Genomic DNA, 27214 nt, shown 5'->3' with positions numbered 1-27214 from the left:
AGGCAGTTGTCTTTGAGCACGCTGAGGAACAGCCTCTGTGCCAAAGGGCCACTTGTTTACCAGAACCAGAAAGCATTTAAACTTTTTAACCCCCTAGAGATAACCTCTGACCCGTAAGACATCAGCCACAAGATCAACACCCTCTGCAATAGCGTCAACTTCAGTAAACTTTCAAACACTTCGGCCTGCATTCTCTGGCGAGAGGGAGTCATAAGACAGGGGGTTGACTGACCGCCACGGTATCTCTGAGGAGTGGAAACGGCCTCGTAAACAAATGCACAAAATGCTGTCTTATCACCGGACGTAAAGACACTTCAGAGAGGACAAATCCCTCTCTTACCTCAGATCATAAAGCAGAGCTTAGAGATGAATGCGGGGCGAGGGCATTGAACTAGCGGGCGAAACTCACACACCTGTTCACGCGGCTATTTACACACCTGAGGAGCTGAATTTACATCTAAGAAACCAACGTGCAATGACATGAAGACCTCAAACAGGAAGTGAGATCAGATAGCGGTGTAAGGGTCAGAGAGTATCTCACTCAGTTCATCTGTAGGCCCCAGGTTAAAAAAAAATACACTATTTTCGCTCACTAATTTTGTACTTAATATACTAAAAATGATTCTTTAGTAATACTTAAGATCAACTAAGTGTACTCAACTTTGCTATTTTGGGGCACCATGAATATGAACTAAAATGTGCTTTTAACATACCATCTCCGTATTTAAAAAATGGATTTAGTCACCTCTTGAGTGCATGAAAGTATATGAAAGATGGGTTCAAGTGTACTACAAGTGGTTTATCTTAAGTTAGTTTATCTTCAGTAGTACAAAAGTATCATTTTTAGTATATTAAGTACAAAATTAGTGCGCGAAAATAGAGCACTTTAAGTACATTGTGGAAGTGTACTTTTTTTAACCTGCCGGCTGCATTAACAAAAGCAGTAGTTCTGGTCCTTTGCTAGGGCTGGGCAATATAAAAAAATATGTATATCTGTATATAATTTATAATACTACAATAATAATAATTATAATCAGTATAATAATTAATAATTATTACAGTAAACTGTAAGTCAGAACAATAAGATATGAAGTGAATAACTGTTTTTATTTTATGGCAGAAACAAGCGTGACTTTTCACAATTGCAAGATTGTATTGCACAACTCAGACATTTCATATCTCATAATTCAGACTTTTCTTCAGAATTGTGAGATAAAAATGCACAATTACCTTTTTTCTCTGGCGTGAAAAAGCTTCCATATATTTGCTCTATAAAGTAAACTTTCATAAAGTGCTTTTTTTAATCAGAGGAGAAAACTTTTCAACTAGACAGCTATTGTACATGCAAAACAATAGTAAATATATACTTTAAAATAAACAAGGCATGTTTCCACGTTATTTTTCACTGAGTAAAGGATAATAAAATATATGTATATAATAATGATTATAAATTAAAGCACTGAATGCATTCATTTTTGAGTGATAACAAACATATTGTCTGTCAGTCCTCTGTCGTGTGTGTCTTGTGTTCCCGCCTCTTGTTTCCATATTTGGTCACGTTCCTGTCCTTGTTCAGTGTGATTATTAGTTAATTGTCGTCCAGCTGTGTTTGTCTAATTATCTATGATTAACCTGTGTATTTAGTTCATGCCTGTTCAGTTAGATTTCATCTGGTCTACTCGTTATTCCCCGGTGTTCCTGTCTGTGTCAGCCTTGCCTTGTCTTGCCCTGCCTTGCTTGGATTCATTAAAGACTGTTATTCGAGTTATCCTTCTCTCCTCGTTCCTCCCTGCTGTGTGCACCGTGACACTGTCGAATCAGAGCTGAACTGTTTCATTGAAATAAATATCTTTGTAAAGATCTTAGTCTTAATGTTCTTAAACTTGGGAACACAAAATGAGTTTCCAGAGCTTCTTTAAAAAACATACAAGTTAAATAAAAACATATTCTAAATTAATATTTCTAGCAAAAATCTATATATATATATCGCCCAGTCCTAGTTTTTGCGTAGCTTTAGTTTGACAATTGTGCCACTAATGATTTTCGAGATCTAAATCACCTGTTCGCTTGGTTCAACAACAATGAAGAGCTCCACTGTTCTCTCACGATCAGATTTTATGGCTTTATGCAACATGAAAAGCATGGAGATGAAAGGATCAGAAAGAAAAGGAAAACAGGAAGGAATACTCCTAACTGGAGATAAGGGTGACTGAGATAAAGAGATTAGGAAATGAGAATGAATGCATGAATGATGGAGGGAGAAATGACAAAATAGAGCGAGAGCTGAAGCATGCACACACATACATCACCACCACACTAGAACAACGGCACTTACTTCTCTCTTTTCTCTGGAATATCTTTTCTCACCCTGAAAGAGCAACAAAGAGGCGAGACATTACCTCAGCGAACATGTTTGTTTGTGTGCACACAACAAACATTTATAATTAAAAGACCTGCACACATATAAAAGAGTACAGAAGCAGACAAACACCCCATAGTTATATTAATACAGCTAGAGATACAATTATAGAGCAGATAATAATAAAAGACAAAAGAAAGTGGGTGAGTTTATAAGATTATCCTCGAAGGTTTGCTAAATCTGACAGCTTTTCTTACTTTCAGTAAAAAGTCTAATTTTGTTCAAAAGTAACACTTATTTCTAAATAAAAATAAAGAAAATAAGTTCTAAAAATGGAATGGGGTAAGAACAGGGTTTGTCTGTGGTAATTATGGTATAATAAGCTATAAAAAAGGTCTTTTTGTGTGTATGCGTGTTAAAATGAGGCTTCTTACCGACACTGGCATTCACTGTGTTCTGCAAAACTCATGAAAAAGTCAACCTGATTACGGAGCGGTTTCACTCTTTTAATCTACAGAAAGAAAAAAGAAAAAAAAAAAAAAAAGTAATAACACATTAAAACAGACAAACAGGCAAGCTACATTCAACACTACCTAAAAATTGGCTACTCTTATTCAGGAGAAACACTGTTGGCTTTGCCAAAAAGAGAAAGATAAAGGGTTTGAGTGTGGGAGACAAAGTAGAGGAGTGTAGGGTTTCCAAAAAGTAGACTTAAAGGTGCTGTATGTAGGATTTTGATTCTACTAAAGCATAAAAATACCATAATATGTTTGCAGATATTTAAGAAACATGTTAAGTTAACATACATGTTTATCTGAAAAACAATGCTACAGTCAGTTATTCTCCTTTGAAAATGTGCATTCCGGCCCGGAATGTCTGTGTTTGTTATGGTTTGTGAAACCCGCCCACTGCCAGTTTACCCAATTGTATTTCGGCACCGCGGGTTGCCAGTTGGTGGAAAACAGAGTGTATTTAATTGTATTCATCCTCATGTGCGCTCGTTCCTGTTGGTGTCGTTAATCTGGCAACCTGCCTGTGCGTCAAGTCTGAGGAGGAGGGGCCGGGTGAAAAAAACGTCTCCAATATTTTGAATTTGGACTGCAATACCTAGTTCAACCGCTGGGTGTCAATCCTACATACAGCACCTTTAACAAGATTCAGACGGATAGCGGAAGAAATAAAATAGAGAGAAAAAGGAGCAACAGTCTGGAAGTTAGGGGTCTCTGACCTCCAAGGTAATGTTGTATGTGACAATAGGGGTGCATTCCATCATCTCATCGTTGCAGCACCCAGCACAGCGGGTGAGAACCACACAGGACGGTATGAAGATGTGCTCGGTGTCATCAGGGTATTCCTGTTGAATTTCCACCAGCACTTCCCGAGGACGGCAGAGAGACTTGTTATACACTTCCATGAATGGCACCACTGCAATTTCAAAGAAAAAGGAGAAATCAGTTGCCAAAAATGTAGGCCAAGTTGCACCACTGGGAGCGAGATGGTCTTTGCTCTTCTTCAAGGCCAACACAGTTGGGAAATCTGGTAGCCTATTCTTCGAGGAATTTGTGACTGAGACGGGTGTCCATATAAACCATGTACATTTCTTGTGTTGCGCTCTGCCTGCCTCAAAAAAAAAAAACACCCCAAAACACATTGATTTAAGTAACCTGCGTGTCTTTTTTTTGGCACGAGGAAGAAAAACGGTTCATTTTAATAAAATGTTGTCTGGTTCTCTGAGTTTAGATTGAGCAATTAGAGGTTTGGCAATGCATGCTTACTCCAAATTATCCCTTGGAGGTTTGCGTGTTGAGAAGTATTACAAACCACACTGGCTTGTGAGATTCTAATAAATACTACAAATTTATCCAAAACTATGCAGTGACAGTTTGAATAAAGGCACAGTAGTCCACTAGAGGGCGCTATACCGAGTGAGTCTGTATGTGTCCAGTTTCTTGATGACACCATTGAGTGCCAGGCCCAGAAGAAACTCACCATCATATGTGCTTCTGCCTTCCTCCCTGGGTATGTAGGCACTCTGGTAGCAAAAAAATAAAAAAATAAAAGAAATACATGTTAATCAGAAATTTATAGTTAAACACTCTCAGTTCAGTTGTACATTTTCATTGCCAATTGTTAATCAAATGAGTCCCAACGAGTTTGACTAGTTATTAACCACCGCATTAGCACAGGTTTAGGATGATGCAACAAATTACCTAATTTCATTTAAAAGCCAAAGTTCATCATAAAACTTAATAATGTTAGCTATCGCAAAGAATTACTCTTTTTTGGGTTGTGTATATAGTTAAACATTGCATTTTTAAAATAAAATGTAACTCAAGTAAACCTATCAACAACTCAAGTCTGAAACTCAGACTCAAGTTCACTCAGGTTAAGTTAAAAAAAAAACTGACATGTAAGCACTTTACTTGAAACATGACTTTGACTCCTAATGAGAGACTAAAGATAACAGATAAAAAGGTGTCAATCATGAAAACAAAACTGAAAGACAAATTGGCCTGTCAAAGAATTATTGTTTTTTTTTTTTTTAATATATGAAATGAATTGTGCAACAAGGTTTCTAACTATTAATTTTATTAAACTATTAATAAAAAAGAGACTTAAGACTTAGGCCTTGAAAAACCTGACTTGGCCTTGAAGTCTAGTCTCAAGTCAAAACTTGACTTGGACTCTGCATTAGAGACGTGAGCATTTCACTTTCTGAGATTTCGCAAAAGCTCCATGGAGAGACCATGTGCATTTCTCAATGAAGCTGTTTTTTTTTGTTTGTTTGTTTGTTTTTTACTCACTTTAACAGACCAGCTCAACTTTTTCTCGGGTTTCATATGGTTTTAGGTCATTTTTGTTTGTGAACAGCTGAATATCCCGTTATTCAATTGCTGTAAATACAAACTTCTCATCAAATTGCCTGATGAACACTTCTATTTGCATTTCTGCATGTCCTTGAATATAAAGTTTCAAATTTCATCAGGAACAAATTTGTTTGGTTAAAATTCTCTGAAGGCTGCTGGATCAAATCGTAACTTAAACGACTGATATCTGAACATTGTGATCTCCAAAAGCCGGATATGTTGGTACCCGGTCCGTCTGAAGCGCTACACTGTAGCTGCGCCTTTAAAGCGTAATAATATCACTAAGGTGGCTATGATAGGGCCTTCACCAAAATCGACAACAAACTTATAAACAGTTGAATGGACTCTGATTGCGAATACAGGTGAATCCCCCCGGTTGTATCCTGTCTACAGAGCTAAATGGCTCACTGTGGGGTGGTCCGATTTGCTTGTTCAAGTGATTTTGAATAGCTTGGCAATACATGGTCAGTGACCTCGCAAGGGGAATCACAAGGACGTATAATATAGTGGCGCAGACGCGTTGCATTCGAAATAACAATATTTACAATTCAACCAATACTTCGGTTTCGTTTTCTATATATGCACATGCGTATAAAACTTACCTTGACAGCTGAAAAATACAGAAGCGTCACAAGAAATAACTGGAGCACGCGAACGGCAAAGTTCATGATTGAATTTATAAGGCGAATAAATCTTTTTAAAACCCTATCCGATGATAGGCGGACTTTAGCAAACGCATTGGTAAAGGTCTCGGAAAGCAAGTTAGACATGAGTAAAGGCTTCTTCACAAGGAGTCCGACCTATAGGGGCAACAAGAATCCCATGTTGGTCCCAAAACACGCATGCAGACACCTGAGAGAGACAGAGAGATTGAGATCCACGGCAAGTATGTTATAGCGTCCCTCAACTGTTGCCGATTATTTTCAGAATATCCAGAAATATGAGAATCCAGGACGCAGGTCCTCTCACATTGTTGAGAAGTAAATCAAATTTTTCTTCCAAGGCTATTACAATCCACATCACAAAAGTAATCCCATGCTTAGCCAGCCGCCAGTCTCCAAGTGCGTTGGGTTCATTGGGAATGGGACGCAGAATGGATCAGAAACTCACTCTCTGATACAAATCTGAGTGTTGCCAACACTGTATGTTATTAGTGGAGCGCACAGTGATACCAGAGACAACACAAAGGCGCTGAGAAGAGAATGCAAAATCCAAGCGCACTTCTAGTCCTTACGAATGAAGGTTGCTTTAATTCCGCTTCCTGAAGGATTTATCGTCTTCTCAAGTTCTCCCTCTTGCCGTTATGAATGATCACGGACGCCGCCGTTCCCCGGTTTTAACGAACAGCTTCAGCTGTCGGTCAATTCAGCGAATGAAGCTCACGCCATTGGACGAGTCACCGCGATGGGCGTGGCCATAGTGGTGTCAGCGTGGACTTCTCCAGTTTAGATGCGCAGATCTTCACTCAAATGATAACTGAAAGAGATTCTCTGGCATCAGTTTAGGTGCTTGATATAAAAGCGGTATTATGGCTAGTATTTAGTCACTTGATCCGATAGTTATATTCCTCTTAGTTTGCAAGTTTGCATTTTGATTGGTCAGTCCCGGCATTCATTGGTCAGATAGGCTACTTTTGAATAATGACTGTTGTCCATGGCGACGCTATATAAATGACCAGCTCTGCTTATGTTCTAATAAAAAAAAAAAAAGTTTTACAAAATAATAATAATAATAATAAAGTCCAATTCAAGATAGTTTAATTCTATTTCTTTTTCTTAATTCTATTTTTTTAATGCAAGTAGATGGCTACAAAGCTAGAAAATATAGCGAGCCATCATTACAGGATGACTGTACATTATCTTTTATATATTTATTTATTTGTACGCTTAATAGTTGTGTCCAAAAGTCAGAGACCACCACTGAAAGAAAATACCTTGCCTTTTTTGTGTGTGTGTAAAATTCTAGATTGAAATAAGGCATAATCTTTATATAATTTATTATATGTTAAAATATAATAACTATATAATGTATATGAATTAACCATAGTAAGTCTAATAGCTGCTGCGTAATGCTGGGCAGCTACGTGCAGAATCATAGCGGTCTGCAGTGTGTGCGTAATCCCAGTTTGAATATCATCCGCATCACATGACGGCAGCGTTGACGCCTTTTTGGGGCTTCTCGGTCATCTGCAAGGTTGCGTGGAAAACTGAGAGTGCTAATGAGGGCGTGATCACATGTGTAAGTGTGTGTGTGTGTGTGTGTGTCCATCACCACGTACAGGTGTGTGAGTACGCACGCGCGCGCGTAGGAAAAGACCGACTCGCTCCTAACGCGAGCTGGACATGTGAGCCGCGGTCAGTCCTGCACTCCACAACACCACTGATCGAGGATTTACACGACGACATCCCGTTTCCATAGACACACAGATTCAGAAGAAAATAGGTATTTAATCAAAACGATGAGTTAAAAGTGTCGCTTTATATTCGTATTACGGATTAAGGAATATATATTTTCAGTAGGCTACTTTAAATGTAAAAAGTTTTTTTTTAGCATGTGGCAATTTCACACGTAGGCATCTATGAATAGAGTATATTCTGGATAGATTTTCACGGATAAATGCTTTCGAACAAAATCCTTCTTATTAGGCTACATAAATTCCTCATAAAAGCGTATAATATGCTTATTTTTTTAAATAATGTTTCCTCACACTTGGTTTACTGCTAATTGTATTGGCGCCATCTGCCCGTCACTGCACGTATAGCACGTTCAAGTCCACTTAACACGCAATTTTTTGGCTTGTTTTATTAAAAACAAATATAAATATGGACATACACTAGTTTCCATTTTTGGGTTTATACGTCGCATACTTTTGATTGCTTTAGGTTTATACTAAAATAAATCAGATCAACAAAGGTCAAGCAATTGCCCTTAAACCATAAACCACACATCCATAGAATCACAAACAACTGGAGTAGGCTTGTTTTTGTGAAACAAGTCATTTATTTGAAGGGCTTTATTGTCAGAATAGTTTGCGTGTTTTTCTGCACATAATCTGGCAACATCAGACTCTGCTCCCATATCACTGGCCATGCAGCGAAAACCACTTGGGAGTAAGATTACTAAGATCATTTATGATGTGAAATACATTAGATAGACAGCCTGATTGCATATCTTGGTGATAGTCACCAATTAGCAAGTCTCGGCAGCTGCAGAAAAGCACAAGCGCTCGCTCTCAGCGCACACTCAGACAGAAATGCACCTCAGTAAGGGCTGTTTAGTCTGAGTGCCAGAGGAAACCTTGAGTGCAAGGTGAAAGAGTGGGAGGAAGTTTCAGAGAAAGAAAGAGGAAAGACAGAAAAAGACAAAGACGAGAGCTGTACAGAATGAGTTAAAAAGCAAGGTGTTGATGTAGGAGGTAATGAGAAGAGACGTTTGTTTTTTGTTAGTGCGGTTCGTACGTCAGATTTTAATTGAAAAATAACAGACAGATATGAGCTACACTGCCACCTGTCAGAAATACTGCAAACTCAGTAAGAACAAAACTAATGAAGTTTACACTCCTACTGCTGTTCCAGAGAGCTTCAGTACACAAACACCGACCCACAGATGGGAAGTCACCAAAAACGACCTACTATCACTCAAAGCGCAACAATGACCACCGACTTTTTCGGTGGCCTTGGATTTAAAATATTTTCCCCTTCTTTTTCTACACAGGCATTAAAATGTTAAAAAAGAGATATTAAATGTGCAATGCTTTTTATATAGTTTTTTATTAAGTTTTATCCATTATTTTAATGGCATTTTTATTTTCAAAACCGTTCCACTCGATTCCACTGTCATAGGTAATTTCCTAGTTCCGTCTTGTGTTCATCTCTTGATCTGTGCTTCACAAAGAGAGTCTCTTACACTTCACTATCACTCACTCAGGTATGGGCGAGTCCTGTATGCATACACCACTCCCTACCACACACACACACACTCACACAGGTCCATGTCAGAGGGGAATGAAATGGCTCATAGCCAGGCCCAGATTAGACTCTACCCTAAACGGCAGAACTGAGCTTCCAGTAAAAGCACAGCTCAGATATCCAGGGAGGGAAGTGGGGAAAATTTCTGCCATATTGTCAGAAAATATTCCATGGCCGTCAGGAGGAAGTTGTAGATCCAAACATGATTTTTGAGGTTGTATGTGAATGCTGAGAAAACGTGAACCTTCAATCAGGTCTACTTTACTTTGAAACTAATCAAAAATGGTTAACATTAAACTAATGTTCCAGGTTAAATAAAAGTTCAGTTCTGTTGACAGCATCTGTCGTATGCTTGCTCCATAGACATTCATTGTAAACCAAGAACTGTCAAAAATCTTTAAATGATTTTCTGTGGAATAAGGCACTGAAGCTGTTGGCAAAGCTCAACTTTCATTTAACTCATAATATTCTCTTAAAAAAAGCATTCTGAACCTGGATCATCATGAAACCTGGGTATATGGTTGCATCATTACCGGAGGTGGCATATTAACCTCATTTTTAATAAATGTCAGTCTTTTCCCAGTATAATTAGTCACTCACCTTGCAAGTGCCAACCCAAATAGATCATATTTGGATGATTTGAATGTGTCCACGTACAACACAATGAGCTTCTTTAACCTGTTAACTGTCGGTTCCACTTTTTGAGTATAGGCCTGAAAATGACATTTCCAACTGTTATAAATTTTGAATGCTTTGGAGCAGACACTTAAGGTTGGTCTCTTTTTAAAGAAGACACTTGGCAGATTATTGTAGACGTGAAAAAATTATATTACAAAAAAGTTGTGAAAGTTTAAGTTTATGAAAATGTAAAAATTAAAATATATTTTATATAAAATATATATTTTACAAAACATGTTTTACTCTAAAACTGCTAGAAAATGAAAACCAAAAATCTGAAGAAGTTGTGTTCCAAATTTGAGGTTGATATCTCAAAAAATTAGCTTTCAGTGAAATTTTGTTTGGGCGTAGTACCAAGCTTTTCCACTAGATGACCATCAAACCCCATTAGTAACCATATAAGGGAGGGTCCATTTCCATATATGGTTTGAGTGATCTGAAACTTCATGAAATTATTATGTAGACATCACATTCAGAAGTATTAAGGGTAGTATGGCAGTATTTGATTTCAATTCAACCTCTAAAAAAACACATAAAAGACACGCAACAAGAACCCTGTGGAAGTACGTTATAGTTCACGCTGCATCAAAAATTGAGAACCTATTGTTTTTTCTTTATATTCGAAACACTTTTAGGCCTTTTCTTTCCTCAAAAAATAGTTACACACCCACCCCTAATCCAGCAGGAAGCTGAGGCTGTAGAAGACACAGCATTTCCTGTGATAGATAAATATATTAATGCTGACTTGTTGGCTTATATAAACAACTTCATTTAAATGAGCTCTACATCACGAATAATAGAGGGTAAACTTCATCCTCACACACTAATAATTGTCTTACTAGCATGATGCCATATTCCACATCCATCAATGTTTGCTGTTTCAGCTAAGATTGTAAGAAAAACATAGATGGATTCATTTGATAGGAGAAAAGAGGGAGAAAAACGCAGATATGAGTGATATACGACATTAGAAAAGGCCAAGTAGATGAGTAAAGTTTGTAGACAAACTTTAAGTTGGCTTGAGAAAGCCTAGGCAGAAAGGCTAAAAATAATGATGCTTGAAATAATTTCAAGTTTTAGTTTAATAGTTTTCAAAGCTAGAATGTTCAACAGATAGAAAAACAGACAGATTTACTTACTACCATGAATGAAAAAACAGCTAAAATCAGCTAAAGCCATCTGATTTATTTAAAAAAAAAAAAATAGTTAAACCAGCCTAAGCTGGTAGTCTAGTTTTAGTTGGTTTAATCTGAAAGTAACTGGTTTAAGCTTGCATGGCCTTTTAGCAGGTCTCACAGCTTGACCAGCTAAGACCAGCCAAAAAGTAGCCAAAACCACTTGAAAATCCAGCAAAACCAGGAGACCAGCCAAAGCAGTCAACCAGCATAGGCTGGTTTTAGCTGGTTTTTTCCCCAGGACGGAGTTGTTAAGCTTTGCTATAGCAATAGACAGCTTAAATACACCATAGGTCTCATTGTATAAAAGTGTTCATCCCTTCAATAAAGTGTATGGGATTTTTGGTTTTGATAGTCTGGTTTTTGAAAACTGTAAGCCGGATCAGTTAAAAAAAAAAGATATAGCGACTAACTTCTGGACAGTCTTAAAGTCCGTGTAAAGAGAATTTTGAGAATTGTTTCTAAACACATTATAAATGTTAAAAATGTATTGCTGAAACGCTTTACAAAGACTCTGAAGTTCTGAACTATGTAGTACTGAATTGTGGAGTTAAACCGTTAAACTGATTTTTTGGGCGGGGCCCCTAACACTATAATAACTACTGTGTATCAGCGTCAGTGGTTCTCCCGCTCAATCTTGAGTTACTGTCACCGTTCGTTACCACAGTCTACATTTGGCTAGCTAGCTATGCCTGGTTGCAGCAATTTACAAAATAGCTTGGTCTCATTATTTAAATTTCCTAAAAACGATGATATGAAGAAGTTAGTCGGCAGTGCATGCCCACCAACGAGTGTAAGTTGTCTTATGTGGTTTGTTATAATTCTAGCAGATAATCCACAGTTACTCTACTAAATTTTGCAAACTCCCTGACGTGATTATTTTATTTTGTTTATATGCATCAGTATGCTTGACTCATTAGACAGTTAATTTCAACTAGCCTATTATCTGTTCACAAAGTAGTCCCTTCCAACCACAAGAGATATTTTGATAACTTATTTTAGTTACTTGGCGGGGGTTTTTTTCATTCAAATTTGGCTGGGTGGTTAATAACACATTTTTCTGTTGTGTGACAAACTCAGAACACATATTTTAATATCGCTTTACACAGACTTTAAGGGCTGACCTCTAGGAGGAGATACTGACTTTCTCGAGCCAACTTAATACATATTACAGGGAAACTTGCACTGCGCCTTCTTGCACCATTTGATTGCGCAAGAAGTGTAAACTTGTATTTTCATGAAGTCTGTGATACTTCTCCAGATGACATCCTTTTTGGGTTCTCCTTGAGGGGTTTGTTATATCAAAAGTTTCTCAAGCAAATTGTTATTTAAGAAATTAGATTGATTTAAGCCTTGTGGGAATATATGCAAGTGAAAAACACACACCTGCATTGAGATACTTTTGACTTGTGCAAACCACATAGCAACACTCTAAAAAACCACAACCACCAGCAATGCTCCAGCATCATGTGGGTGACTTTTGCATGGACATGAACTGCTCACATGTTCTCCAGATAATGGGGGGAAAAAAAAAATACAGGGGTTACTATTAAACTTGAAACACGGATATGCAAAGCATGTTTCTTCATATAACCCTTTGTATATGATGGTTGCTTTGTAACAAATGTCTGATCGCGCTTTAGGTGGCTCAAACAAGTCACAGCAACCGTTTTGTCAGTGAAGAGTCTTGTGAGGAGTATTCCAGACCAACAGAGAGACCTCGGCATGTCAGCTCTCCTCAGCACTTCTGTGTGTTTGTCTGTGCTGACAAGTTCATCCAGAAAAAAACCCTGACAGATTCTTGGACGGGACACAAAGCAGAAGAATTCAGTCATTAAACTTAAACGGCCAATAAATCACTGCCATTTTGCTGGCAGAGCGAGTGACCCTCGACCCCTCCAGCTGTGGCAAGTGCGCAGCGCTGGTTTAGCGCACGTCTACCTGACCCGACGCAACCTTTAAGAGCATAGCCCTATGCTGCACGTACACCAACACATTTCCCAAAAACCTGGTAAAAACTCACACTCCCCTCATATTTAAGACATATTAATAGAAGAGGAATGAGCATTCCCCTGTGAATCATCTACTAACTGTAAATATCTTTGATTTTATAAAAATTTATCAAAAGTGATAAATTGCCCCAGAGTGTTTTTGGCTGTGGAGTTCCTACAGCGCAAAAGATCTGCAATACAGGAGATTGGCATCGGGGGGACAAAATACTAGCATATTTCGGAAACTTGCCCGGTATATAATACCAATCATGTGTAAACACATGACGTATATCTTAGCTCTTCATACAGCCTAGCATGTCAAAACCAAGCCATATGGCACTTGAAAGGATCTTTATGGATATAGCTGTTTGGAAAAAACTGGCAGGGGGTGGCAGTCAGACCTTGATGTAAACCCTTCAAACTTAGATCACCTTTTACATTACAGATGGCGTTACGCGAGGAAGTTTTCAATCTGTAACTTTAACCGATCTGTTGGATACCTTCAAAGGAGACGAGAACCAATCACTCAAACCTCCAAGCACTATCACCCCATGAGGTGACGTTCTGCAGATGTTTCATTCTGGCTAATGAAAAAAAGCTCCATGCGAGTCTTAAAGTGTGCATATGTTTCTCTCGCTGTGTGTGGGATGGAACTACTGGCAGGTCTTCATGAACACTGTGATGTATTTTATGGGAAATCATACTCATTTTTTGAGAAGTACCTCAAGCTCAGCATTTCCAAAGAAGTACTCTGGAAGAGACTAGATGTTTGGTGGTTTGGTACATGCTCTTATATTAAATGCTTTTACCAGTAATGGACATTTCCCAGGCAGGCAGAAGGCCATGGTAAACCCACTTTGTAAAGATACAGTCATTCTTTGTACATGCACAAGAAAACACACCATTACCAACAAACAAATCAAGCACAGACCTGAACTCAAAACTCATGACACATTTGAAAGACCATCTCTATTGAAAGAGGATGTCTCCAATTACAGCTGTAGTGCTGTTCAGACAAGCTTAAATAAACTTCTCTCCAGTTCACGTGCACTTGAATTGAGAGAGATAAGAAAAAAGTCTTGAAGATAAGCTTGCACCAGAATTCTACTAACCGGAATACATTCCAAAGTGCCTTTTGGTGCAGATCAAGGCTGTATGGGAGGACTGTAGATAAAACCACATTCAAGCCACGATTTCCGAGTCTTATTAGTTCTGGCAGAGAGACATACCCTGTTGTCTTCTGGAAGGTAAAGTCAGTAACCCCTCACTGGTTTTGGTCATAGCTGCCTGACAGTGTTAGGCCTCATCATCGCTCTCCTGAAAAAGGCTCTGTTCCAGTGACAGGATTCAAGGCTGGGCTAAAATGTCAAATGCCTGACTGATCAGCAAAACATGATGCTTCCTAAAATCCTTATTCTTCTCTGCTTGACCGGACGAGGGTGTTACGCCTATGACCTTTGACTTCTGACATTGCGGTCAAGGTACCTTGGAGAAATAGTAACAGATAAATACTAATGCAGACATGAGGAAGGAGAGAGCAGGAGAGTCTTGTGAATCTATGAATTATGGACAAGCAGGTATTAAACAAGTAATAAGTTTCAAATAAACTTCAGCAGTATTACTCATAAGATTAAAAAAAAAAAAAAAAAAGTCATCCTGGCCACAATGACAATTTATTCTGTGGAAAACTGCACGTCTGGTTACTCCATCATGTGTTGTGGTCACACCATTATACCAGCGTTTTTCCAGTCTTTGTCATTTTACACAAAGGAAAAATTCAACCAAAAATGACATTTCTGTCATCGTGTACTCACCCTCGTGTCTTTCCACAATATGAAAGGACACAGTATAATTGAGGGGCTGTCAAACTCCAAAAAGGACCAAGCCAAGATCACTTACAAGACTTACATTGGTGTCATCAAATCTGGAATTACACATCTTCACGTCTTATAGCTTTAGAAAACATGGTACACAAATTCACCCTTCAGAGTTTGATTGACAGGCGATCTGATCAATCATAACGATGAATCTGCCATTTTGTTCAACAAACAACCAGACAGGAAAGTAGATTAATGTCTGTGGACTTGAAATAGAAAAATGGTGTGCATTGACTTCTTTACGTGGCTAAAACAAGACACCTTCTGATGTTCATTCATGTTTATTTCTTGCTATAACTAGTAAAGAGGAAGAGATGATCGGTTCAGGTGCTACTTTAACTGAGGCGCTACAGCAATCTGTCACAACACGTTAAAGAGCCACAAAACTGTATTTATTGTTTGAATAAAAAAAAAAAAAGTCCAAATTTGAAAGCTGACACCGTCATACCAAAAGTAACCTGCTCTGTTGTTGCGTAGTGAGTGTCCTCTTTACTCCGTGATGTATTTTTCACTTTGTGAGAACATGATGTGTGGCGTGAGAGTGCCATGGCTTGTCGGACTTAATAACAGTGACGAAGGGGGTGGGTCTTTGCGAAGGGTTAATTGAAGCTCTTCTTTAAGGTTTTGACAATTTCTAGTTATATGGTTATAAGAGCAGTGTGATCTCCTTTTGCTTTTTACTTAATACAGACGGTCATACAGGTTTGGAAGGAAATTAGGGTTAGTAAAAAAGTTCATACAATTTGGATTGGGAAAACAATTCCATTAAAATGTGAGAAGACCTGCTCAAGCTCTGTATCAAACAAAGCAAAACTGCTTTTATTAATTTCCAAGTTTTGGATTTCTCTTTTCATTCTGGCACAAAGGGAGAGGTATTCTTTAACATACATAAAGACTTGGCAAGGAAAGGATCGTTATTATTCTTGTAAAAAAAAACATACTTTTGTAAAAATTCTACAATGACATGGTCAAACTGTAGAAAACGTGTGTTTGCCAAAGCTTTTTAACAGACTCATAAGTATTTTTAAGAGTTTAGCATTCAGTTGAAAGTTTTAGAGTGTGTGTGTGTGAGAGAGAGACTATTTTAGAAAGGTTGAAAGTAATGTCTAAGGATGTTTCTTTTAAGAATTTGTGTTTGTGTGTGACAAGGGTTGATTATTTGAGTGATTCTGTGGAATTTCTTTGCCTAAAGCCTAAAAGATCAACAAGACATGGACGGTTTGATGGGGAAGGTGGCACTTTGAAGTGTTTTCATGTGTGAAGGTTTTTGATTTTATAGACATATATTTGTATTTCATTGCAGGGGTGTGAGAGAGAAAGACGGCTCTTACCTCACAGTGCGTATCACATTTCAGGGGCCAATTTTCCCTCTGTGTGTGTACAGTGCAGCGCTTCTGTCTCCGCAGCACCAGAGCGGCAGTGAAAGCGAAGACCTCCTGGGGCAAATCCTCCGCTATAATGACAGATCTTTTTACGAGGTGAAACTTCGTGCTAGGTGGCCCGTCATCGCACTGATGGGTTTCTCATCTTTCTCATCTGAGCGCTCACAGCCAGAGCTCACAAGTTTTGAGCCGACTCAAACCAGCCAAATTCAAGTTTACTCTTACCATAGAGCGAATCAGTCTTCTGTGGAAGACAGCGTAGATGTTTAATGATTCAAGACTTGAGGAAAGGCATAAAAAGCTGTGAAGTGTAACTTCTCAGACAAACACTTAAAAACAAACAGTTTTATAGAAACAGATCACAGACAAAGACTAGTAGAGGATGAAGAGGCTATTAAACATGGATATTTTGTGATGGTCTGGCCTTCCTCTAGACAAATATTTCTGAAGCAGAATCACCACGAACACAGAAATCAGAAGATCAGGGTTAAACCAGCTCTGTGTGTATTAGCGCATGCTGGGACGGAGGCCAAAAAAAGCACTCTTACTTTCTCAGTTGACATTTTAACAATTACAGTACTCTGGAATTGTCTGAGAAACATGGCTGTTATAATATCCAGAAACACCATTGCTTCAGTAGTGAATGAAAAACTATGATGAGTTGGTTAATTCCCCCTCCAGCATGATATATATTAGTTTAGCACCTTTGCCTTTGGGATCTATACAAGTTTTCCTGAAATAGATCTGTCTTAACTCAAAAATCTCCGTGCTTGGTCTGTATTTCACAATTCGAATAGCTTCTTTATGGCATCTCTCAAGTTGTTCTCTACCTTATTCTTTTTTCTTTGTCTGTCTCTATTTCTTCATTAGACTCAACCTACGGTATGACATCTTAGGGGCCGTTCACCCAGAATGCGTTTTTTCATTCCAATGCGCTACTTTTACATTGTTTATTTGTATGTAAACGCATTCTAGATGGACTTGTATGACCACTGGGCTTGAGTCTTTTGCACCACATTTTTAAGAAGCCATGTTAAAAGAATTTACTTTTACACATGCAGCACCACTAATCAATGTCAGTTCTAAAAAAAGCGGACCAATCAGAAGACCCCGGAGGCGGGGCAAGTGTCGTGAGCTTTTGTTTACAGTAGCAAGTTGGTTTTATTTGATGGCAACATGGCAGAGGAGGCATTCTGCACTGCACTTTTTTAAAAACCATTCTTGAGCGCTGCATCTCACGTTTTAGATGCAAAGATGCGTTCTGTGTGAACTGCCCCTTGGTGTGTTCAAGTGACCCTGAAGCATCCCTATCCCTTCTGATACCCTTGGCGGGACGTCAGCAAACATCTCACTTACCTCATTATCTGTCACCCAAGTAAAAGAGTGGAACTGAAGAAGTACACGCTGCACCTTTGAAAAAAGCAAATGTTCCAGAAATTAACATTCGGGTATTATAAATCACACTCATGTCCTTCCAAGCTAGTATTATGTTCTTTCTTCCTTAGAAAACAAAAAGAGAAGTGTCTTCTGAAACCGTACAATCCCTTTGTGTGAGGAACATGCCAAAATTGAAAACACGCAACGGTAGGTTTGACGTAAGTGACACCAAATGCAATAGGTTTTCACCTTTAGCATTCTTCACTATTTCTCTTTTTGTGTTCCAAAGAAGACAAAGGCAATATGGGAATGAAATGACATGAGGGTGAGTAAATGACAAAATTTTAGACTGAAATATATATTTGAGAAGATAGAGACTGTGCAGAGGTTATGGTCATTGGGCCCTCTTTGCCATACTAGAGAGATTCATTTTTGTAGAAGCATTTAATGAGAGCTGGATCTAAGTGGACAACTGACCATTCAGGAAACCACATTACAGTGCTGGAGACATTCAGGATGTGGAAGCTGTGTGGGAGAAGTTCATGTGGTCAGAACGGGGATTGCTCAACATAAAGGCCTTGAATAATCCACAATACCAAACGCTTGCAGAGTTGAAGTTCAGCGTAGCTCTACAACATGAGGTTATCGGAGTTGGTATTGCTGTATTTGGAATGAAAGTAAAATCAAGACCCTAATTCATTATGAATCTGTTATCTGCTGTAAACGGACTGTCAGTTTTGATTGTCAAAGCGATTCTTCAGTGGGAAACCACCCACTTTGGCAGGAACAGTGAAGAGCTCATCCTGCTTTTGACACTGAAATCAGAGAATCCTCTGGAGCCACTGATCAAGAATCAGATTTCTCCGACTCGCATCTGATCTACAAGCTAAAAGCTCAAATTTATCACAAGAAAGAATTCTGATTTGATGGGAAATGTAACTACGGAGGTTATGCCTCCAAAAAAAAAAACAATGACATGCGTCTGTGACGGATACGTCTCTTTTAATCTTTGTTCTGTGGGATGTCCTGGTCTGTGTGTGCGTGTTTGTGTGGGAAGACAAATGAGAATGAGGTGAAAGCTGTCACTGAGAACTTGTAATCAAAGACAGAGAGCTGGAGAGAGTCCAGGATTGGGAGTCAGATACAGTATACCACAGAACGCCGCATCAATGCTTTCATTTAAGTCACTATTTGACTCTCTTCTCAAAGTCTGCCTTTTTCTAATCTAATGCTTCTTTGCCTCCGGCTTTGTCTTATCATTGCTCTTTTTCCAGTCTGTGTTCTTTTCATCTTTCTATTAGACAAATAAAAGAAACAAAAATAGACAACTGTCGACATACAACAGGAGTATAAGCATGTTAAACGAATGTGGACGCTGTAGGTCAGATCATTTGATTTACCAAAGAATTTGACTGGAATTTGACATATTTAGATCTCCTCAGTGTCTTGGCATGGTTGACTTTTCTTTGGAAATGCTAGAGGAGACACGTGAGAGTCCTCAGGAGATTTAGGAAAATGTCTCCATTTAATCTCATCGCCGTGAACAATTGAGATACAAGGGATTTTATATATCAGACGCTTTAGGCTGCTGCAGAGATCACGGTTGTTAGGCGGTTAGCCAGAGAGGTGAGCCGCGACCGCAAACACGCCACCACATGCACACAAACACACAAAAACAGACCTTCATCAACAACCTGCTCTGTAAGCTTGAAATAACAGAGCAGTGTGAAAAACCTCAAGCTTCCCTTTCAGCCATATCCTTCATTCACGTCAGGATCAAAACATTTAAATATTTATTTACTTGAGAAGCAAAATGACTTTAGATATCAAGTCTTGTTTTCTGTTCTCGTTTTCTCTTTCTTTCTCTCTCTCTCTCTCTGTCAAAATGTAGCTAGTTTGTGATTAAAACAAGAAAAAATCCTATTGTTTTAAGCAAAAACTAACAACATTTTGATACATTTATCAGAAAACAAGACTTAAAATCTCAAGTCATTTTGCTTCTCATGTAAATGCATCTTGATACAACAACATTCAAATATTTGTTCTGGAAAACAAGCCAAAAATACCAAGTAAGAAAATCATTTTTTGCAAATCTATTACATAGTAATTGACAAATCAGGCGATGGTAATTGGTTTTACATGACACATGCATAAACAAAATAGTACTGAATTCCAAAATATCAGAATATTCTTAATCTACGGAGAGTGATAAAGATGTTTAACCACCGGACACACAGTTAAGTGTGTACATATTTGTTTAGAGAGTGTCTACAGTGGGCTTCCGAGAAAACTGCATCCTCCCACGACCACAACTGGAAGTGGTTCTGACCACATGGCCACTGTACTCACACGCCACACCAGTGCTGCTGACATGCCACAGAGAAGTTCTGACAAAAATGCACAAAACCTGTGTTTTCAAAAGTAGTCAGTTTACCATGCAAATGAAAGACAGAAAGGCTCAATAAGCAATGCTGAAACCACCTCGAACACGTTGATGTTTCAGATCAAAAATGTGTTGTATTCCATGGCTAGACAGTACAGAAATTTGAACTATAATTAACAGGAAGCGTAAGTTACTACTGATGACCATTTCTGACTATAAATGGGTGTGCGGACAGAGGAACTCGCATGACCTTGATATAGTCGGATACAGCAGTGGTGTAAAAAAAATCCCACTGAAAAACCAACAGTACAGTGACTTTGTGACCTCCATCATTTTAATCACTGTCAGTGTAAACGTTTCTCTACGGGATATGTGTGCTGTGCAGTGTGTGATAATGAATGTCCTAACGGGTGTCACAGTTTCACTCCCTTTTGCACGTTGCATGTTGTTTCTCTCCTAGAAACATCTTCACAACTCATATATTAATGTCCTGAATAGGAACATGTGGTTTCTTTACACATTAAAGTAGCCCTCACTTCAAAGCTTCTCCACTCTTGACTCAGCACAGAAGTCGGAGAGTTCACTGAGGAGTTCACGGATTCAGCACTGAATCTGAGGGTTGTACAGAGTGCAGAAAAGCGTTCAGACCAGGACGCGATCTGATGCTGAAACTGATCCTGCAGTTCAGACATGCTGGATGTTTCCTGCACAATAGACAGAGCTTCAGTCACAATCCAGTTATGATACAGTGACGCATTGTGAATGAATTTTAACAGATGTATCATAATGTGGATGATATTCCTATGGACACCCCCATAGGGTGAATAGAACTATTCCATGGATTTTAAAGGTTCTTCGTGGAGCCTCGGATGCCAGTAAAGAACCTTCATTGTTTTACCTCTGCACGACTCTTCATAAAAATAAAAAAAATAAAAATGGTTTCATGAAGATTTACGGTGGCCCAGTAGTGCACAACACAAAATCTCCACAACACAATGCATTGGACTAATTTTGTTGTGTTGTGCTAATCTCGCTGCATTGTTGCTTGTTTCCGACGTGTTGCTGCTTTACTACTGGGTCACCTTTGGTTCAGATTATTTATCTTTGGATTATTAAAATGATCTTCACACTAAGAAAATAATGGTTCTTTCAAGAACCAAGGTTCTTTGGGGAACCAAAAATGGTTCTTCTATGGCATCACTACAAAAACTACCTTTTGGAACCTTTATTTTTAAGAGTATAGGTGACTTAACTTTGTGACTTGTAGGATGCAGACCTTCCTCCCCATTTTCTTGCACTATGTGAATAAAAGGAAGCCACAAGAGCTCTTGTGAATGGGCACATTCTCGCTCCCAGAGACACTTCACAAGTTATGAATGGCATGGAGCAGACAGAGCGATGGTTAATAGGCAGAATGCCAGAGTTGGGGAAAAAAACCTGGAAAGAGATAGTGTGTGTGTGTGAGATGAGATGAACTCCGTCTCTACTGAACCTGACTTTCTCACACTCTCACCCAAACACAGCTGACTGCACTAATCCAAAGAATATAACAAGGGTTCAAAGAGTTTAGATAAGATGAAGAGACAAGCAGACAGACAAGAGAAAGAGCATCAAGGTCAAAGAGTCCTTTTTTAAAAAAGAAGGATTAACGAAAAGCAGGAATAAAACTGGCGAGGTAAAAGGGTGCAATTATATAACATAATAGCTAGCCTGCTAATTTCCTTAGGTTTTGCACTATTTTGAGAAAGTTTTTTTATCTGTCTTGTTAACCCTATCTCTGCCATTGATGGAATTATTCCGTCTTTCCTGTTTTTGTGCAGATGCATATGTAATAAAATAACACAATCAAGCATTAAACAGCATGTAAATCAAATGTTACAGAATGAAATGTCGACTCAGGAAGTGGTTTAGGACTTTGCAGGCTTTAGGGGTGTTAATGGAAGTGATCTACTCCATCTATGTTTGATCATCGCTCTGAATCCGATCCGGATATAGTGATTTTCTCGGCTTTTTTTTTTTTTATTAAACAAAAGTGTTGATTAAAAAAGTTTTCTTCTAGCTTTATGCATCCTTTTTTTAAAGCAGAGGCTCTACCTTCATTTGACAAATTTAATTTCAGATATTCATACAACAAAATATTCTGGGAGGCATGAAAATTTAGTGAAATCTTTTTTTTTTTTTAAATATATATTTTTTTTAAATGCTGGAGGGGAAAGAGTTAACTATTAAATTGAACCTTTTGACAAAATAATCATAAACCACAGTAAACATTGCCTACACGTAAAGTGTGAAATAAGCCATAACCATGCCACATCCATCACAATTTAGACTGTAATTTTATTTTATTTATTTTTATTTTTTATTTAACCTTTATTTAACCAGAAAAGACTCTGAGATTAAAAATCTCTTTCGCAGGAGTGTCCTGGCCAAAATGGGCAGCAATACATCAGTTACATCACAAAATATTACAACACAAACAAACTAGAGACACTTAAAAACAGTTACATATCATTGAGTCGATTTCCATTTGCAGAGTAACTGTTTTAAAATGATTCAATTTCGATTGCAGAAGGTTCCAGTCAGTTGGAGCAGTGTACGCAAAAGCCTTAATTGATATAACAACAACAACAAACAACCTAAAACAATCACAGCAGATGCTCAATTCAGTGTCATAGTCAGATGGTGTGTCCACGGGTCATGTATGGCAAATTAGTGCTCCGGCCTGAATCTACTGCACTTGTAGGCCTGCAGAACCTTATCAGGGCTTGCTGTCTGGTTGCCCGGGGCGACAGGTGGGCCCTGGTTCTGGGTCAGAAGCCCATTAGCAAATGAAAGCTGTTGTAAGCAGTGCAGACACTCTGATTTGTGTGTTTGCATTAGGGTTAACTGACATCAAAGCACATTCGTGCGAATGCTGTAAAACTGCAAGGTGGTGATGGCGGTGGGGGGTGTTTATTTCACGTTATTATAATAAGTGAGTCATGTGGTGACACGAAAGTATAAATGAAAACACATGTTTATAACAAACTACGTTTTATTGCAAATTTCAAACCAGCCCCTAAAGTTTCTCATTAAAGTTAACATGAAAAACATTCTTATTGCAAAGTTGTTCTTTGTAATCTTTCATCAAAGTAATAAACTGTGCAACCTCTTAAGGCAAGACTAAGGCACGACAATGTTTTTTCATGCACTGTTCAATTTTGAGATTTTGGGATATTTGGCTTTTCATAACCAGTGATGGGAATAACGGCGTTATAAATAAACGGCGTTACTAACGGCGTTATTTGTTTCAGTAACGAGTAATCAAATTACTGTTTCCCCCGTTACAACGCCGTTACTATATTATATTATTAGAATTTAATTTTTCAGTTCATCTGAATGGATGCGCAGTGTAGCTGTATTTGATGTACCATAAACAGTGTGAAGGCGCCGTCGCTTTCTCTCACATACACGCACGCAAAGAAAGATGCAGAGCAAGAGAGTCTTTCATAACATGCAGAATTGACGCGCTACATGTAAACGATATTCTTTGTTGTATTTTCCTGTCAAAATAACGGAGTTCCTTTGGAATTCTTCAGCTTTTAAGAACTGCCGGTTTGTCTGGTAGTGGGCGGAACTAATGCGCAAACGACAATCTCATTGGCGCTCACCTATCATCACTGTTTTTATTTCAGCGAATCAATTCGAGCGAACGCAGACAACGTGATTAATATTCATGAACCCAGCAGCTCATTAATCCTTAGTGCGTTTTATATTGATGACAAATATGCATTCATACTTGGTTATTCTAATTACTAAAGTTCTATCATCATATAATATTAAATTATCATAATATTATATTATATTATATTATAATGCTTGACTGACTGATACTAAGTGTCAGTAGATACATAGATGCAGTCGCGTAGCTACAGGTGGGCCTGGGTGGGCCCGGGCCCACCCACTTTCATCAGTGGCCCACCCAATAAGAAGTTTGTAATTTTCCAAATGGATGTAATTTATTAAACGATACTAATAAACGTCTTATTTCACTGTAACTTTATTTATTAACGATATTAAACGCTTGTTTTTATGGTCAATTACAGTGGCCTAAATCACAATAAGATGTTTAGAAATTAACTTGGGTAAAGTTGGTTTTATATTCGCACATTCACAACATTCACACATTTCCGCGTTCAATAATTTCTAATTATATGTGCAATAAAGTTTTTTGCAAATTCTAATCAGCGACATCATTATCAACCTACAACATTTTTTTCACAATGGATCAAAATGGGCAAGTATTGTTTTAATGTCATATTTACTTGCGAATGTCCAATGTAGTGCGGTTAACAAAGTAATTGAATGCTGAAGTCCGAATGTGCCAATATAAAACCAACTTTACCCAAGTTAGAAATTAGCCTAGTCACATTTTTTTCCTATATGTTACATAATTGACAGACAGTGTTCTATGTCAACAGGCATCTATTGCCAAAGCCTTTTTGCCTGAAATGATTCACAAATATCATATTGTGTATTTAAGTTTTTTGTGTTTTCCCAAAAACTACAAAATATGGCTTATTCCAACAGTTTAATAGGGTGACAATATCTAAATAAACCTTAAATGAGGAATTTTGTATTGAATTTGTCTTGCTTTCATATAGGATTACAGTTCATAACATTAAAATGTTCTGTTTTACTTCAGAAATCACTGGCACATTTTACCCCAACGTATTCTCCCCAAAGGCACAACTCACCCCGCACCAGGGGCAAGTTGTGCCACAAGACCACTTTTTCCCCAAAAGCTATATTTTTGAAACAATTTATTCCAGATCCAAAGTTATTGTTCTCAGGGATGCACCACATCCTGAAATATATGTACATTCTTAAGTTGAAGGCATTACTGTCATGGCCTCACTTTAAAGTCACTTAGAGTAAAAACTGGCACAACTCACCCCACTTTCCCCTACAATGTTTTATAATAATAATTTATTCTTTTTAGTGTCCATTTCATTAATTTAACATATTTAATATTGGGGGCATCCAAAGTTATTTGACATTTGAACATTTTAAAAAAAGTAACGAGATTTGTGAGAAGTAACTATAACTAATTACTTTTTTAAAGTAACGTGCCCAACACCGTTCATAACGTAGTGTTTTAGACTAAGTCTTTATTTTATTGTACTTTATCTATATGCATTTGTAGATTTAAATTATGATACATATCTTTAAAGGCCATTTACTCAAAGTGAGGTTTTTTGTTTTTTTCTCTCATGCACTGAGCCAGAAATCTCTACTTATCTCTACAGTAGTACTTACATACAGCATTTTAATTTTTGTATTATTATTATTTGATATTCTGGATGTTTTTTTGTTTGTTTTTTTCCAGAACAGTTTTTTTCATATATTATTTGTCTGATTTTATTCCTAAAAACATGGCAAAAATTAATTCAATAATTAATGCTGTTGGCAGTTATTTTTTATGATTTATTGAATGATAAAAAGAGGGATAAAATTACCCTCTGTAAAAACATTTAACTGTAATTTGTCAACAAAATGAAATGTTCAGATTCCTGTTCTGGAAATGCATGCAATGCAGTGCATGTTTAATTAGATAATATTAGATTTGCATATTTAAATGTAACATTTAAGAAATCTCAATCAAAAGGTATGGTGATATCTATTAGTCACATTTTTACCCTATTCACCTGGGATGTCTTGCCTTGAACAATTTTCTTCCACAAGCGTAAAGCAGCCTCACCAAACTTCACTGTAAACTGAAACTTAGAGTGTTATGATAAAGACATGATCACAGATAAATATCGACAGCACTGGAAACTAGTGCAAAAATAACTCTAGCATGAGTGAGTGACCCCTCACTCTCTCCATCACACAACGTTTGTGTTATTAAGGACCGGTGCGAGGGTAAATGGAGCTGTGTGTGAGTATCGACGGGTGAGTGCTGCTGACCCCTGTCTAAATCACCGGGGTAAGCAGGCAGAGGGGAAATGGGTCCTTCCAGTCATTTAATGTAATTATAGCCATAAAACCACACACACACACTACAGCCACAGGCACATCACATACACACGGCATGGTTTTTCCCACTCTATCTTGGTATATCTTATACCTCATTGGCTTGCTTTTATCATGGCATGTCATAGTTTGTCATACTGTGCTCGTGCTGGTCTAAACCGGTCGTGTTTCCTGCATGTCCTTATTTTCCCTTGAGGTTTGATTAAGTGTGTCTTTTTATCTACTGGATCTACTACACTAGCACAAAGCCAATCTTGTGTGAACTGAACTGTGGTATGATATGCAGCTATACGGGCTGATAAAATAAACTGATTGACTTGCTTGTGTGATAATTGGTCTCCTTGTATAATACTCAAATACGGCTGGGAATAAACTTGGGTCTGTGATAAAAAGTGGGAATCTGATTCATGCCAGATCATGCATGTTCGGAAACAGGAAATTGCACCCCATCACCTCCTTTCTATTTTCCCGTACAGGCTTATTGGAAGTCTACAAACACAAAAGAAAAACACGAGTACCGACTCTGTGGGAACTTTTAAATCCTCTGCTGTCTTTGTAACCACAGATTGCTCCTGATTTAGTGGCCATCTTCAACCCATCCCTCTCTGTCTCTTTTTCTGTTTGTCTTCCTTTCTCTCTGTCTCTTTTTCTCCTTGTTTGTCTTTTCCTCCCCAGCATTTGACCTTCGCTATCCTCTCCATCCGTTCCGGCCTTGACCTGTTCTCCCCCACAAAGCTCCAGCGCTCTCCTGCATCCCCCTCCACGGCGTCAGACTCCACTGACCTGCAGTTAATGTACGGCACTTAAAAAGTTCATTAACTTTAGACACCCTCATCACTCTTATTTCCCTTCTCTTTCTCTCATGTTCTATCTATCTTACTCGAGGTCATTACCATCTCTATGGAAACACTATAGTGAATCTGAAAACATGCCTCATTTCACCTTTAAAAAAAATCAAACGAAAGCAAATAATGTATAATCTGGTAATGAATATCAAGCATGTTCTATTTTTTTTTTTTTTTTGCATTATGACATTATTTATTTAACAATTAATCACATTCACCCCCCAATTTTTAGTACTCTCTATTATGGTCAGTGGTGATTCTAATCATTTTTTGGCTCACACTTTAGTTTGGGGACCA

The 27214-nt window shown here is 38.1% G+C and overlaps 1 protein-coding gene across 5 annotated transcripts in view; it reads right to left on the bottom strand.

The window, feature by feature from the left end:
- vegfab (vascular endothelial growth factor Ab) overlaps positions 1–27214 on the bottom strand; it is a 57064-nt gene that overhangs the window by 6336 nt on the left and 23514 nt on the right. The window contains exons 5-9 of one of the 5 annotated variants that reach the window (XM_058772103.1): positions 16247–16368; positions 4349–4391; positions 3588–3784; positions 2794–2870; positions 2336–2368 (exon numbers count right to left, since the gene is read on the bottom strand). In XM_058772103.1, coding sequence (XP_058628086.1) covers positions 2336–2368; positions 2794–2870; positions 3588–3784; positions 4349–4391; positions 16247–16368 — 472 coding nt within the window. Of the gene's footprint in view, positions 1–2335; positions 2369–2793; positions 2871–3587; positions 3785–4348; positions 4392–5828; positions 6885–16246; positions 16369–27214 lie in introns of those variants that run through there. The other 4 variants (XM_058772104.1, XM_058772102.1, XM_058772106.1 and 1 more) reach the window with 4 other exon arrangements.

The sequence above is a fragment of the Onychostoma macrolepis genome, chromosome 04 (genome assembly GCF_012432095.1).
Source record: "Onychostoma macrolepis isolate SWU-2019 chromosome 04, ASM1243209v1, whole genome shotgun sequence".
Classification (NCBI taxonomy): Eukaryota; Metazoa; Chordata; class Actinopteri; order Cypriniformes; family Cyprinidae; genus Onychostoma; species Onychostoma macrolepis.
Note: the sequence above shows the minus strand (reverse complement) of the source record. Positions and strands in the feature narration are given on the sequence as shown.